At 37.6% G+C, this 12,840-nt stretch overlaps 1 protein-coding gene across 1 annotated transcript in view; it reads right to left on the bottom strand.

The window, feature by feature from the left end:
- Positions 1–6,915: 6,915 nt before the first annotated feature.
- MRPS31 (mitochondrial ribosomal protein S31) overlaps positions 6,916–12,840 on the bottom strand; it is a 77,369-nt gene continuing 71,444 nt past the window's right edge. Inside the window, exon 8 of the mRNA XM_042781568.1 lies at positions 6,916–7,145. Within this exon, the coding sequence (XP_042637502.1) occupies positions 6,916–7,145 (230 nt within the window). The remainder of the gene's footprint in view (positions 7,146–12,840) is intronic.

The raw sequence follows: 12,840 nt of genomic DNA, 5'->3' as shown, positions 1-12,840 counted from the left end.
AAAAAGGTAGAGAAGGAGAATAATGACGAAAAAAAATGGGAAAAATGTAAAAAGAAAAACAAGGCATGGGGTTAATCACAAGAAAAAAGGGGGAAAAAAGAAAAAGAGATTAAATTAAAAAAAAAAAAAAAATTCAACCAGGAACAGGGAAAAGAAAAAAAGCTGAAAACTAGGACCTGGCAGGTGAAGAATAATAGTAAAAAGGACAAAAGAATTCATAATAATCATTGTTTTAAAACAGAGAAATATAAGCAAACTAATCACCAGAAAAAAGAAAGCGAATAAAGAAAAAAATAAAGTAAAAAACAGAGAATAAAAATCAGTGGAGGACAGGGCAGGGCACCTTGGCTCCGTGTGAACACCTAGACTGTGATGGAGTTCCTGTGGGTCCAGAAGGTAGGTGGGAGTGGGGGATGGCCGCACCTCCGTTCACCAAGCATGTGTGTAGTATAAGAGTAACAAAAGGAATGTCGCACCTTTTCAGTCGTGCAGGTCCAGGTCAGGAGTGTCCTGGGGTTACTGGCAAGCAGAACCTGTTCTTAAGCCCCTGGATCTGGTAGAGCGCTGTCTCTTTAAATATCCAAAATGGTCAAGCCACTTGTGAACATTCAAAATGGCAGCGTCCTTTGGACCGGCAAAAGTCCACAGCTCAGCCTGCGTTTCTCTTCACCTTCTCCGTTTATTCTCCAGTCACCAGACCAGTCCTCTGTGCAGTCCCTGGCTAGCAGGGTGATTTTTAGGTTAATTTTTAGGTCCTACTGTCACTTGGCACTCTCACAACTGTCTGCCGTGCCATCAGTATCGCTGCCAGACTGTAGCTCCATCTATCTCCTTTTTTAGTATTTTCATGCAAATTCTTCTGCTAGTTGGGGTTTAGTCCACTTGTATATCCTTCTCTTCAAGGCTCAGGGGTCCAGGATTATCTTCTATGTCTGTGTTAATTGATTTCCCTTTTCTTTGTTGAAGAGGGTCTGTGCAGTCTTTCTGCCTATTCCACCACGTTACCAGAACTCTGGTCCCAAATGAATCTTAAGCATTCATTTCCACGCCCCCCCCCCCCAAGATTGTTCCTCCAACAGATTGGTGTTGAGAAATTTATCTTCAATCTTGCTAATTCTGTGTGTCATTGATTCACTTCTACTTCTTTGTCCTTCCAATGCATTATCTGTTTCTGAAATTTTAATATTAATCGTTTGGATTTCTATTTGCTGTTTTTGTATGGTTTCTAAATTTCCGTTTAGTTTTTCAATTTGTTCTTATTTTGTTATTTTGAATTCTTCTAGAATTTTGTCTGTTTTCCTTGACTTTGTCTGTGGTTTCCTCAAGCTAAATATAACTTACCTAGATGTAATTATTTTGCATTTCTTCCCAGGCAATTCCACTAACATATCATCCTCTGGAGATTTTCTGGCCCTCTACTTTGCTGCCTTATCTTTTTGTGTGTAATTTGAAGTTGTCTGTTGTCTTTGAGACATTGTAGTGTTGTTACATGAATTTGCTGATTATATATTGGTTTGGTTCACCCTGATTTTTTTTTTGCTCTGTTTTGATATATCCAGGGAACAGGGTGGTAATGTTATGCTGGTTGCTAGTTTTGCATCACTAGGGCACTCCCTATCTGTCTCTGGACAGATTTGGTAGCAGATGGAAATGTGGGCAAAAGCCTCTGATTACTGATAATGCAGAGCAGTTGAAGGCAGCCTGGATGGTTATTGAATGCCTTCAGTCATTGGTCCAGTAGTGCTGGAGTGGGTGGTGACACTTTCCCAGTGGATGGGGCAGCAGGTGTGGTTGCATTTGGTTGGGTAGGGCCACTGGCTCCCAACTCTCTAGTCACTTGAACACTGATGTGGATGCTGGTGCAGTTCTGGACAAGTAGAGCCAGTTATCTGGTTCCTGCTCCAATCAGAATGCTGCTTGCAATAATTCAAAATGGCTGCTCTGTGCTGGTTAGCAGTTTATAGCTCCTTGTTCACTATTATTCAGTCTCCGGCTTGCATCAGTATTTGATTTACTTATTTCTCTGTTTCTTTGAATCTCTGGGACTCAGGGTAGTTATCCACAGCTGTTTTCCTTGTTTTTTCGAGCCTTTGTTGTAGAGGGTCTAGGTAGTGTGTCTGCCTAATCTGCCATCTTGGACCCGAAATTCACATGTATTTTTATGACTAACAATTGTTATTCTATTATCCCGGAATTGAGTTGGAAAGTGTTCCTTCTTTTTCATTACTTTGGAATAATTAGTATAAGATTGGAATTATTTGTTTCCTGATTGTTTAGTAGAATTCTCTGATCCAATTTCTTTAGTGGTTATTAAACCATTTTTACTTCTTCTTTTAAAATTATTTTGGTAGATTAATTTTGAGGAATTTGTGCATTTCTTAAGTTTTCATATTTTTTGGAATGAAATTGTTCCTATCAATCTCTTGAAAAAAATTCCTTTATCTCTGCAGTAACTGTAGTTGTCTCCCTTCTCATTATGAGTGACTTTCTCTACTTTTTAAAAAGAAATCTTTACAAAAATATTATTAGTGTTTTAAAACCCAATATTTGACTTCATTGATCCTCTATATTCTATTCTTATTAATTTCATAAATTTCTTTTACCTTAGCTCTTTCATTTTCCTTAGATTTATCCCTATATATTCAAGTGAGCTTGAATATTATGTCAGTAAACTCTCTAAGCAGTAAAGAAAGAAAACCCCTGGACGGGGAAAAAAAATAAACGAGAACTGAGTATTCAAGAACTGTGGGACAATTATAAAACGTGTAACATATGTTTAATGGAAATAGCAACAACAACAAAAAAAAGGGGGTAGGGGAGAAAGGAATAGAAGAGATATTTTAAGTAATAGTGGCTGAGAATTTTCTAGAATGGTTGATAGATATCAAACCACATATCCAGGGCACCCAAGGAAAATCAAGCAGGATAAATTCCAAAATATCTATATGTAGAAATATCATATTCAAACTACTGAAAATCAAAGACAAAGAGAAAATCTTGACAGAAGTCAGAGGGAACAACACTTTATCTATAAGATAAAGGAACAAGTGTAAGAATTACATCAGATTCCTCTTCAGAAACCACGGAAGAGTGGAATGAAATACTTAAAGTATTTAAAGAAAAATATCACACTGATGTAGAATTCTGTACCCCAAAAAATTATCTTTCAAAAGTGAAGAAGAAATAAAGACTTTTTCAGACAGACTAGGCAATCTACTCCATAGAGATACCACCTCAGAAACCCAAGGAGGGGTTGCTATGAGTTGGAATCAACTTGACGGCAGTGAGATGTGCCTTGCAAGGAATGTTAAAAGAAGTTCTTCGGAGTGAAGGAAAATGATATAGGTTAGAAACTCAAATCTCCATAAAGAAAAGAAGAATATTCAAGAAGGAATAAATTAAATTAAAATATTCTTTTATTTCTCTTATCCTTAACTGATCTAACAAATAACCATTTATTTAAAATGATAACAAAAACACGTACTGGACGATTATACTTTATGGATAAATGAAATGTATGGCAGCAATGTTATAAGGGATGAAGGAAAGGAACTGGACATACTCCGTTATAAGGTATCTGTACTAACTGTGATGCAGAATAGTATTATTTGAAAATGAACTTAGATTAGTTGAAAACGTATATTGCCAATTCTTAGGAAGATGGGGCAATCTATTTCCGTAGTGATACTGCCTCGGAAACCCAAGGAGGGGTTGCTATGAGTCGGGTCCAACTTGACGGCAAACAACAACAGGGCAACCGCTAAAACATTTTTTAAAAGAAATATAATTGATATACTAAAAGAGGTAGGAAAATGGAGTCTAATATAAACCAAAGGTAGTAAAAAAAGTGGGGAAGACAAAGAAAGGATCAAAGAACAGGGGCAAGAAAACAGTAACAAATATGGTAGATATTAATTCAATTATGGCAATAATCATTTTAATAGTGAACGGTTGAATACAAATTAAAAGACAGAGACTAGCAGAGTGGATTATAAAAACAAAAAAAATGAGACTCAACTTATGCTGTCTACAAGAAAATCATTTTAAATATAACAACACAGATAGGTTAAAAGTAAAGTGATGAAGAAACATGTATTAGGGTAACAGTATCAAAAGAAAGATGGAATAAATAAAAAGAAAAATGAAATAGCGATATTAATTTCAGACAAAGCAGATTTTAGAGAAAGGATAATATCAGGATAAAAAGGGGGATTATGTAATGATAAAAGGGTCAATTCTGCAAGAAGACACAACAATCCTTAATGTGCATATACCTAACAACCAAACCAAACCCGCTGCCATTGAGTCAATTCTGACTCACAGTGTGCCTACAGGACAGAGTAGAACTCCCCCATAGGTTTCCAAGGCCATAAATCTTTATGGAAGCAAAATCACTCATTTTTCCCCCATAGAGCGGGTGGTGGGTTCAAACTGCCAACCTTTTGGTTAGCAGCTGAGTGCTTTAACCACTGTGTCCGCAGAGCTCCTAACAAGAGAGCATCAAAATATACACAAGAAGTGACAGAACTACAAGGGAGAAATAAACAGATTCACCATTGTGGTGGAGACATCAAAAACCCTCTACCAGTAATTAACAGATCTAGCAGGCAGAAAATCATTAAGGATACAGTTGAACTGAACACCACCACCAATCAACTGGATCTAACTGACATTTATAGAATACTTCATTCAACAACACCCAGATACCCATTCTTCTCAAGCTCATATGACACATTCATCAAGACAGACAATATCTTGGGCCCTAATAAAAAAGAAAAATCATACAAAATATGTTCTCTGATCATAATGTAATTGCTTGAACAATTTCTCTTAGAAAGATCAGCACGAGGCTAGTCCCCATGAGGCGGAGGTCAAGAATGTCCCAAATGTCCAAACTACCATACCACTCCATCATTTCAGACATTAATCCCTCCTCCTCCTCCTCCGAGTAATTTCCCCAGTCTTAGGGTTCTGAATTTCGCTGTAACGCCTCACAGAACTCACAAACACCCAAGGGTTTGTTTCACGTAGTAGCGGTGGAGGCTGGCAGGCTGGCGAGTCCCAGGTCCGTGAGTAGGAGTGGTGGAGGCTAGCAGGCTGGCGAGTCCCGGGTCCGTGAGTAGGTCTGGTGAATCCTCCCAACTCTCAGGGTTTGATGAACCCTGATCAGTAGATCAGACGGCGGCTATTGTCCCAAATCCAGGGGTGAGATGAGGATGATCCAAGAAACAAAAAAAAACCGGAGCAAGAGGAGGAGCGAATCTTCCCAGGAGATCCACCAGCAATGCTCCAGCCCAATCTATCAGTTGTAACTGCCAAGGTCTGAATTCCAACTGCCAGTCATTATAGGGTCCCTCGGGAACTTGATTTCCACCAGCAGTGCTCCAGCCCAGTCTATCAGTTATAACCTCCAAGGTCTAAATTCCAACTGCCAGTCATTATAGGGAATGACTACTACCAGCTGCCCAGCTAAGTTGTTATCTGAACTTAACTATCACACCACACCAAACAGGCATAGATAATGGGATTTACAAAACACCACAGAATGGAGGGCAATGGCTAGAAGGGCCACATCAAGCAATTCACTGCAGTAATAAAATCAGAAATTAGCAACAGAAAGATGGAAAATTTCAAATTATCTGGAGATTAAACAACACAATTCTAAACAACACATGAGTCAGAGAAGAAATCTCAAGAGAAATGTAAAAATACTTTAAACTCAATGAAAATGATAATACAACATATCAAAAGTATGGGATGTGGCAAAAGCAGTGGCTAGAGAGAAATTTATAGCATTGAATGTATATATTTTAAATGAAGAGAGATCTAAAATTAATAATCTAAGCTTCCATTTTAGGAAACTCAAAAAAGAAGAAATTAAATTCAAAATAAGCTCAAGAAAAGAAGTAATAAAAATTAGAGAAAAAAAAAAAAAAAAAAACAGTAATAAATGAAACCAAAACCTGGTTGTTTGAAAAGATCAGTAAAATTGATAAACCTCTAGCCGGGCTAACCAAGAAAAAAAGATACAAATTATTAATATTAAATATGAAAGAGGTATAATCATAACTGATCCCAAGGACATTAAAAGGGATGGTAAAGGAATATTTAGAACACTCTATGTCCACAAATTTTATAACTTAGATGAAATAGATCAATTCCTACAAAGACACACCCTAACAAAACTCATACAAGGACTAGGCTGATATCTAGCAAAGAAAGTGAAACAGCAGTTAATAACCTTCCAAACAAAAAGCAACACCTCTAGATGGTTTCACTTATGTATTCTACCACACATTGAAAGACGTGAGATTTCAAAATCTTCAAAAAAAAAAGAAGAGGAGGGAACACTTCATTCTACAAGGTCAGCATTGCCTTAATACCAAAATTGGACAAAGGCATTATTAGAAAGAAAAATTACAGACCAATGTCTCTCATGAACACAGATGTAAAACTCCTCAACAAAATATTAGAAAATTGAGCGCAATAATGTATAAAAATAAGTATGTATCACAACCAAGCAGAGTTTATCCCAGATATGCAAGGCTGGTTAAACATTTGAAAAAAAAAAATCAGTTAATGTAATAATTCATCAGATCAACAAGCTAAAGAAGAAAAACCACATGATCATATCAATAGACATAGTAAAAGTATTTGAGAAAATCCAACACCAATTGATGATAGTAATTCCCAGCATATGAGAAATAGAGAACGTCTTCAACTTGATAAAGAACATCTATAAAAACCCACAGCTGGCATCGTCATATATTTTAAACAATTTAATTATACCATTCAAATGAGATGCAATAATAATAAATCATCATGTATTAAGACAAAAACAAAAAAATCTTGTAAAAATTAATTTATTTAGTAATAGCTATCTCCAATAGCTTGAAATAAAAATTTCCATTGTCTTCAATTGAATTGTATGTTACTTTCTTGTAGAATGTCCTTTTTTTCATTGAAATAATTTCTAAACCATTCTATGTGTTCAATTTTTTGTTTAACGCTCAAATATGGGTTTTTGGAAAGGCCACAGGTCACCAGCTCCATGAAGTGACGAATTGGTCCTTGTTTTGGAAAATCCTCCAGGTGTTTTTCCAGAAATATATGTTCATGAAATTCTGAACCATCATCATCAAAACCTGGGAAACAAGACAAAATATATTATATTATAATTTTGAATGTAAAAAACCTACATCAGTACAATGAGGATAAAAATAGCACTCTCTTCATGGAGGTTTTTGTCTCAATTAATTAGATATACTGCATATAGAATTTTTGTACAATTCCTAGTATATTATAAATGATAAAATGTAGCAGCAACTACTGTTAATGAATAATTATTTTAAAAACATTTGAAGGAAATATACCAAGAAGTAAAGAGAGTTTATTACAATGTAGTAATTTTCTACCATTTCCCAAATTTTCTATAATATGTGTATCCTAAAATATGTATTAGTTTTATTAAAAGAAATCAAAGAAGTATATGCTTAGAGGTAGAATTTAAAATATTATTATTTTACATAATCTAAATCCCATCAATTTTAAGACTCACCATCGCTTATACGTTCCATGAAAAAAAAAAAAGGTGTCAATTAGACAATGAAAATGCTTTCAGGTAATATTCATTTTTTCAGACCCATTTTCCCTGCTCTTCCTCTTCAAATACCCTGGAAATAATAAACAAACTCACTTCCCTGCCTCATACTCGTTGGGAGTGGAGGGCCTGATGTGCGTAAAGCAATGCTACCACCAGAGCCTGGCAGGGCCAAACCCATTCCTCACCCCACACTTATCTACAGCAATGGACCAAATCTGCCTTGGTAGTGTTTGTTAGTAGAACCCAAGCAAGTGGGTTCACTTCCCAGCCCACATCCTCTGTCATTTGGAGGAAATAAAGAGAAAATAAAGTTCAAAGCAGGAAAAATTAAAAAGAAAAAAACAAGAGAAAGCTTACAACATAAAGTTGAGGAATGCTTGCAGGATATAGGACAAAAGTGCAACAGAAGATTGGAAGGTCCAAATTATCAAATAAATAATAAAATAAAAATTCTCTAGAACTGAAAAAGAAAAGTTCCCAGATTGGAAGGACTCCATGATACCCAGAATAATGATGCAAAAAGGGCAAGGAGGCCACATGTTCTGACCTCCTCTAATCCCACAAGAGGAAGACAGAATCACCATCAATAGCCCAAGGCCTATTCCTGCAAGGCCAGACATGCTGCCTCCCTCCAGCCCCTTCTCCAACCATTCCTCCCAAAGCACCCACCACCTGTCTCCTGGGTTCGATAATTTGCTGCAGTGACCATGCACAACTCACAGATTATGAGGTTTATTAGGGAAGCACCAGGTTACAATTCAAGTTCAGGAAAAATGCTCAGTCTCTCTCCCAGCCCACCATCCCTCAGCCAACAATCTCTCACAGTCTGTTTCCCAGCAGTGCTGGTCCCTCGGTGTCTCTCTCAGCAATGCGTGTCTCTTGCATCTCTTTCCCAGCAGCACATGTCTCTTTCAGGAGCACGTGTCTCTTTCAGCAACATGTCTTCCTCAACCAGCAGTCAGAGAGAGTTCTGCCTCTAGGAGGCCTCTTTTGAGCCCAGCAGAGTGGTCAAACTAGCCAATCATAGGATCAGAACTCTAAGCACTTGAGAGTGAGCCTCCCATAACATTGTGTTGTGCCACAGCCAACAGAAGTAACTGAGGTGGATAACATTTACAATCAGGAGCTCCTCAGTTGCTCATTCCACCACTGAGTTTACAATGACTTATGGGTAGAAAAGCCATACTAAGTAATTTACTGCTCTGCAAATGATTTTACAAAATGAAAACCCTCACTGTGAGTCACACTCTTGATACTTACCAATATTATAAAGATGCAAAAAATTTCCAAAGAAAATAAAAGAGGAATAAGACTGCAAGAATGGCAACAGCTTTCTCAACACAGTAAGACAATGGGACAATGGCTTCAAAATTATAAAAGAATGTTATTTCCAATCTCAAATTTTATATCCAGCTAAACTATTAAATAAGTGTCAGGACAGAAAAAAGATACTTTCACATATAAACAAACAAAACAAACTCACTGCCATTGAGTCAATTGTGATTCATAGCGACTCCCCCTTTTGAGTTTCTGAGGCAGTAAATCTTTATAGAAGTAGACTGCCCAGTCTTCCTTCCATGGAGTGGTTGGTGGGTTTGAACCACCAGCATTCCGGTTAGCAGTCAAATGCCTTAGGTATTACGCCACCAGAGCTCCTCAGATATAAAAGCTTTCAATTATTTTTGTTTTACTTTCCTATAATCTTTCTCAGAACTGGATTACGGGCTCCACCAAAACAAGGTCATTAAAGAGGAGAAAGTATGTGATCTAAACACAAGAGTATCCAACACAGAAAAGAAATTCATAGGAGAAAATTATGTCAGAAAGCCAAGGTATAGACTGAAGGTACAGCTATAACCAGAGGGCTACATACAGACATACAGGGGAAAAAAAAATAATCAAGACATTACCTAATACTTTTGACCATGTGAATCTGAGAGGCTGTAATACAATGTCAGAAGCCCTAGCCACAATTTCTATGAAAATTAAGCAAATGGGAAGAAAAATAAAGCAATTGTTAACTTTTGGTGGAGGCTGGAGAACAAGAAAGGAAATATACTTACAGTACATTTTTTGCCTCAGCATTGAGAAAAAAATAGTCATATTATTACCAGCATCGAGACAAATAAACAGTCCCACAGTCATATTAATGTGAACACTGAATACAGATCTAACAAAAATCTGTGATTTACCTCTACTGGAAAGATAATGGGAAGACACACACACACTAGATGATATCTGAAATGGATAACAGAATTCAGCATAAAATTCAAAAAAAGGAAAAAATATAATAGCACTAAAAGGTTGAAAGAGTCTGGCTGTGAAGACAGGTCTGGTAGATGAGAAAAAGAATTGCTTTATTTGACTGCTAACCAGACGGTTGGCATTTCAAACCCATCAGCCACTCATGGAAAGAAGACTGGGCAATCTACTTCCAAAATGAGTCAGAATAGACTCGATAGCAGTGAGTTTTCTTTTTAAGCCTGTAGTACTATTTAATTTCCCGGAAGGAAGGTTGGGCAATCCTACTTCCGTAGTGATACTGCCTCGGAAACCCAAGGAGGGGTCGCTATGAGTCGGATTTGACTTGACGGCACATAACAACAACAACAACAACTATTTAATTTTAAAAACTATATGCTATTAATGATCTTAAAAATCAAATTAATTTAAAAAGTAAGAAAAGAGACAGATTGGGAGACAATATTTCCAACATGTAAAACAAAGATGTTTAAAAAAAGGGCAGAGGACACGAACAGACACTTTACCAAAGACAACATTCGGGTGGCCAATATACACATGAAGAAATGCTCACAATCATTACCCATTGTGGTTCTTGTTGTTGTTACATGCCATCAAGTTGGCTCTGACTCATAGCAACCCTGTGTACAACAGAATGAAACACTGCCCAGTCCTGTGCTATCATCACAGTATTTGCTATGCTTGGACCATCAACTCAGCCACTGTGTCAATCTATCTCATTGAAGGTCTTCCCCTTTTTTGTTGACCCTCTACTTTACCAAGAGTGATATCCTTCTCTAGGGACCTGTCCCTTCTGACAACATGACCAATGTATGTGAGATAAAGTCTGGCCATTCTTGCTTCTAAGGAACATTCTGGCTTTACATCTGCCAAGACAGATAGTTCTTCTGATTGCTTTGTTCGTTCTTCTGCCAGTGCATGGTATTTTCAGATTCTTCGACTCACATTTAAATGCATCAATTTTTCTGTCTTCCTTAGTCATCATCCAGCTTTTTGTACGCATACGAGACTACTGAAAGTACCATTGCTTTGGTCAAGTGCACCTTAGTCTTCAAAGTGACATCTTTTCCCTTTAACACTTTATAGAGGTGTTTTGCAGCACATTTTCCAGGTGCAATACAGCAGTCAACTTCTTGACTGCTGCTTCCGTGGGTGTTAATTGTAGATCTATGTAAAATGAAATCCCTGACTACTTCAATCTTTTCTCCATTTATCATGATATTGCTTATTGGTCCAGTTGTGAGGATTTGTTTGTTTTGTTTTGTTTATGTTGAGATGTAATCCATACAGAAGACTGTAGTCTTTGATCTTCATCAGTAAGTGCTCCAAATCCTCTTCACTTTCACCAAGCCAGGCTGTGTCATCTGCATACCACAGATTGTTAATAAGTCTTCCTCCAATCCTAACACCTCATTCCTCTTCATGTAGTCCAGCTTCTCAGATTATTTGCTCAGCATACAGATTGAATAAGTATGGTGAAAGGATACAGTCCTGATAAACACTGATTTTAAACCATTCAGTATCCTTATTCCGTTTGAACAACTGTTTCTTGGTCTAGGTACAGGTTCTTTATGAGCACAATTAAGTTTTCTGGAATTCCTATTCTTTGCAATGTTATCCATAATTTGTTATGATCCATACAGTCAAATGTCTTTGCAGTCAATAAAACACAGGCAAGCATCTTTTTTGGTATTCTTTCCCTTCAGCCAAGATCCATCTGACATTAGTAATAATATCCCATGTTGTGAGAGCTGGACAATGAATAAGGAAGATCGAAGAAGAGTTGATGCTTTTGAGTTGTGGTGTTGGAGAAGAATGCTAAGAGTACCATGGTCTGCTAAAAGGACTAACAAATCTGACCTGGAAGAAGTACAGCCAGATGCTTGTTGGCAGCAAGAATGGCCAGAGTTCGTCTCACCTACTTTGGTTATGTTGTCAGAAGGAACCATTCCCTGGAGAAGGGTATCATGCTTGGTAAAGCAGAGGGTCAATGAAGAAGCGAAAGGACCTCAACGAGATGGACCGACATGGTGACTGCAACAATGGGCTCAGGTATAGTAAGAATCATGAGGCTGGCACAAGACCAGGCAGTGTTTCGTTCTGCTGTGCATAGAGTCACTATGAGTTGGAGATGACTCAATGGCACCTAAGAACAACTATCATGCTGTCTTCTGATTCTGGCTTGGATTTCTAGCAGTTCCCTGTCCACATACTGTTGCAATTATTTATAGTAAGAATCGTGAGGCTGGCACAAGACCAGGCAGTGTTTCGTTCTGCTGTGCATAGGGTCACTATGAGTTGGAGATGACTCTATGGCACCTAAGAACAACTACCATGCTCTCTTCTGATTCTGGCTTGGATTTCTAGCAGTTCCCTGTCCACATACTGTTGCAACTATTTTTGAATTATCTTCAGTAAAATTTTACTTGTATGTGATATTAATGATATGGTTTGACAATTTATGTATTCTGTTGGGTCACTTTTCTTTAGAATGAGTGTAAATATGAATCTCTTCCATTCAGTCAGCCAAATTTCTTGACATAACCGAGTGAGCATCTCCAGCACTGCAAATGTTGTTGAAACATCTTAACTGGTTTTCCATCAATTCCTAGAGCCTTGTTTTTACCAATTCCTACAGTGCAGCTTGGACTTCTTCCTTCACTACCATTGTTTCTCGATTATATGTTACCTCTGGAAATGGCTGAATGTAGACCAATTCTTTTTGGTACAGTGACTCTGTGTATTCCTTCCATCTTCTTTCGATACTTTCCACATCACTCAATATCTTGTCATTAGAATCCTTCAATATTGCAACTTGTTGTTGTTATTGTTATGTGCTGTTGAGTCGGCCCCGACTCATAGCGACCCCTCTTTGGGTTGCCAAGGCAGTATCACTACGGAAGTAGATTGCCCAACCTTCCTTCTGAGGAGTGGCTGGTGGGTTTGAACTGCCAGCCTTCTGGTTAGCAGTCAAG

The sequence above is a fragment of the Orycteropus afer genome, unplaced genomic scaffold (genome assembly GCF_000298275.1).
Source record: "Orycteropus afer afer isolate SDZICR_OR568_19922 unplaced genomic scaffold, OryAfe1.0 scaffold00134, whole genome shotgun sequence".
Classification (NCBI taxonomy): Eukaryota; Metazoa; Chordata; class Mammalia; order Tubulidentata; family Orycteropodidae; genus Orycteropus; species Orycteropus afer.
This window is presented reverse-complemented; position numbering and strand designations above follow the sequence as displayed.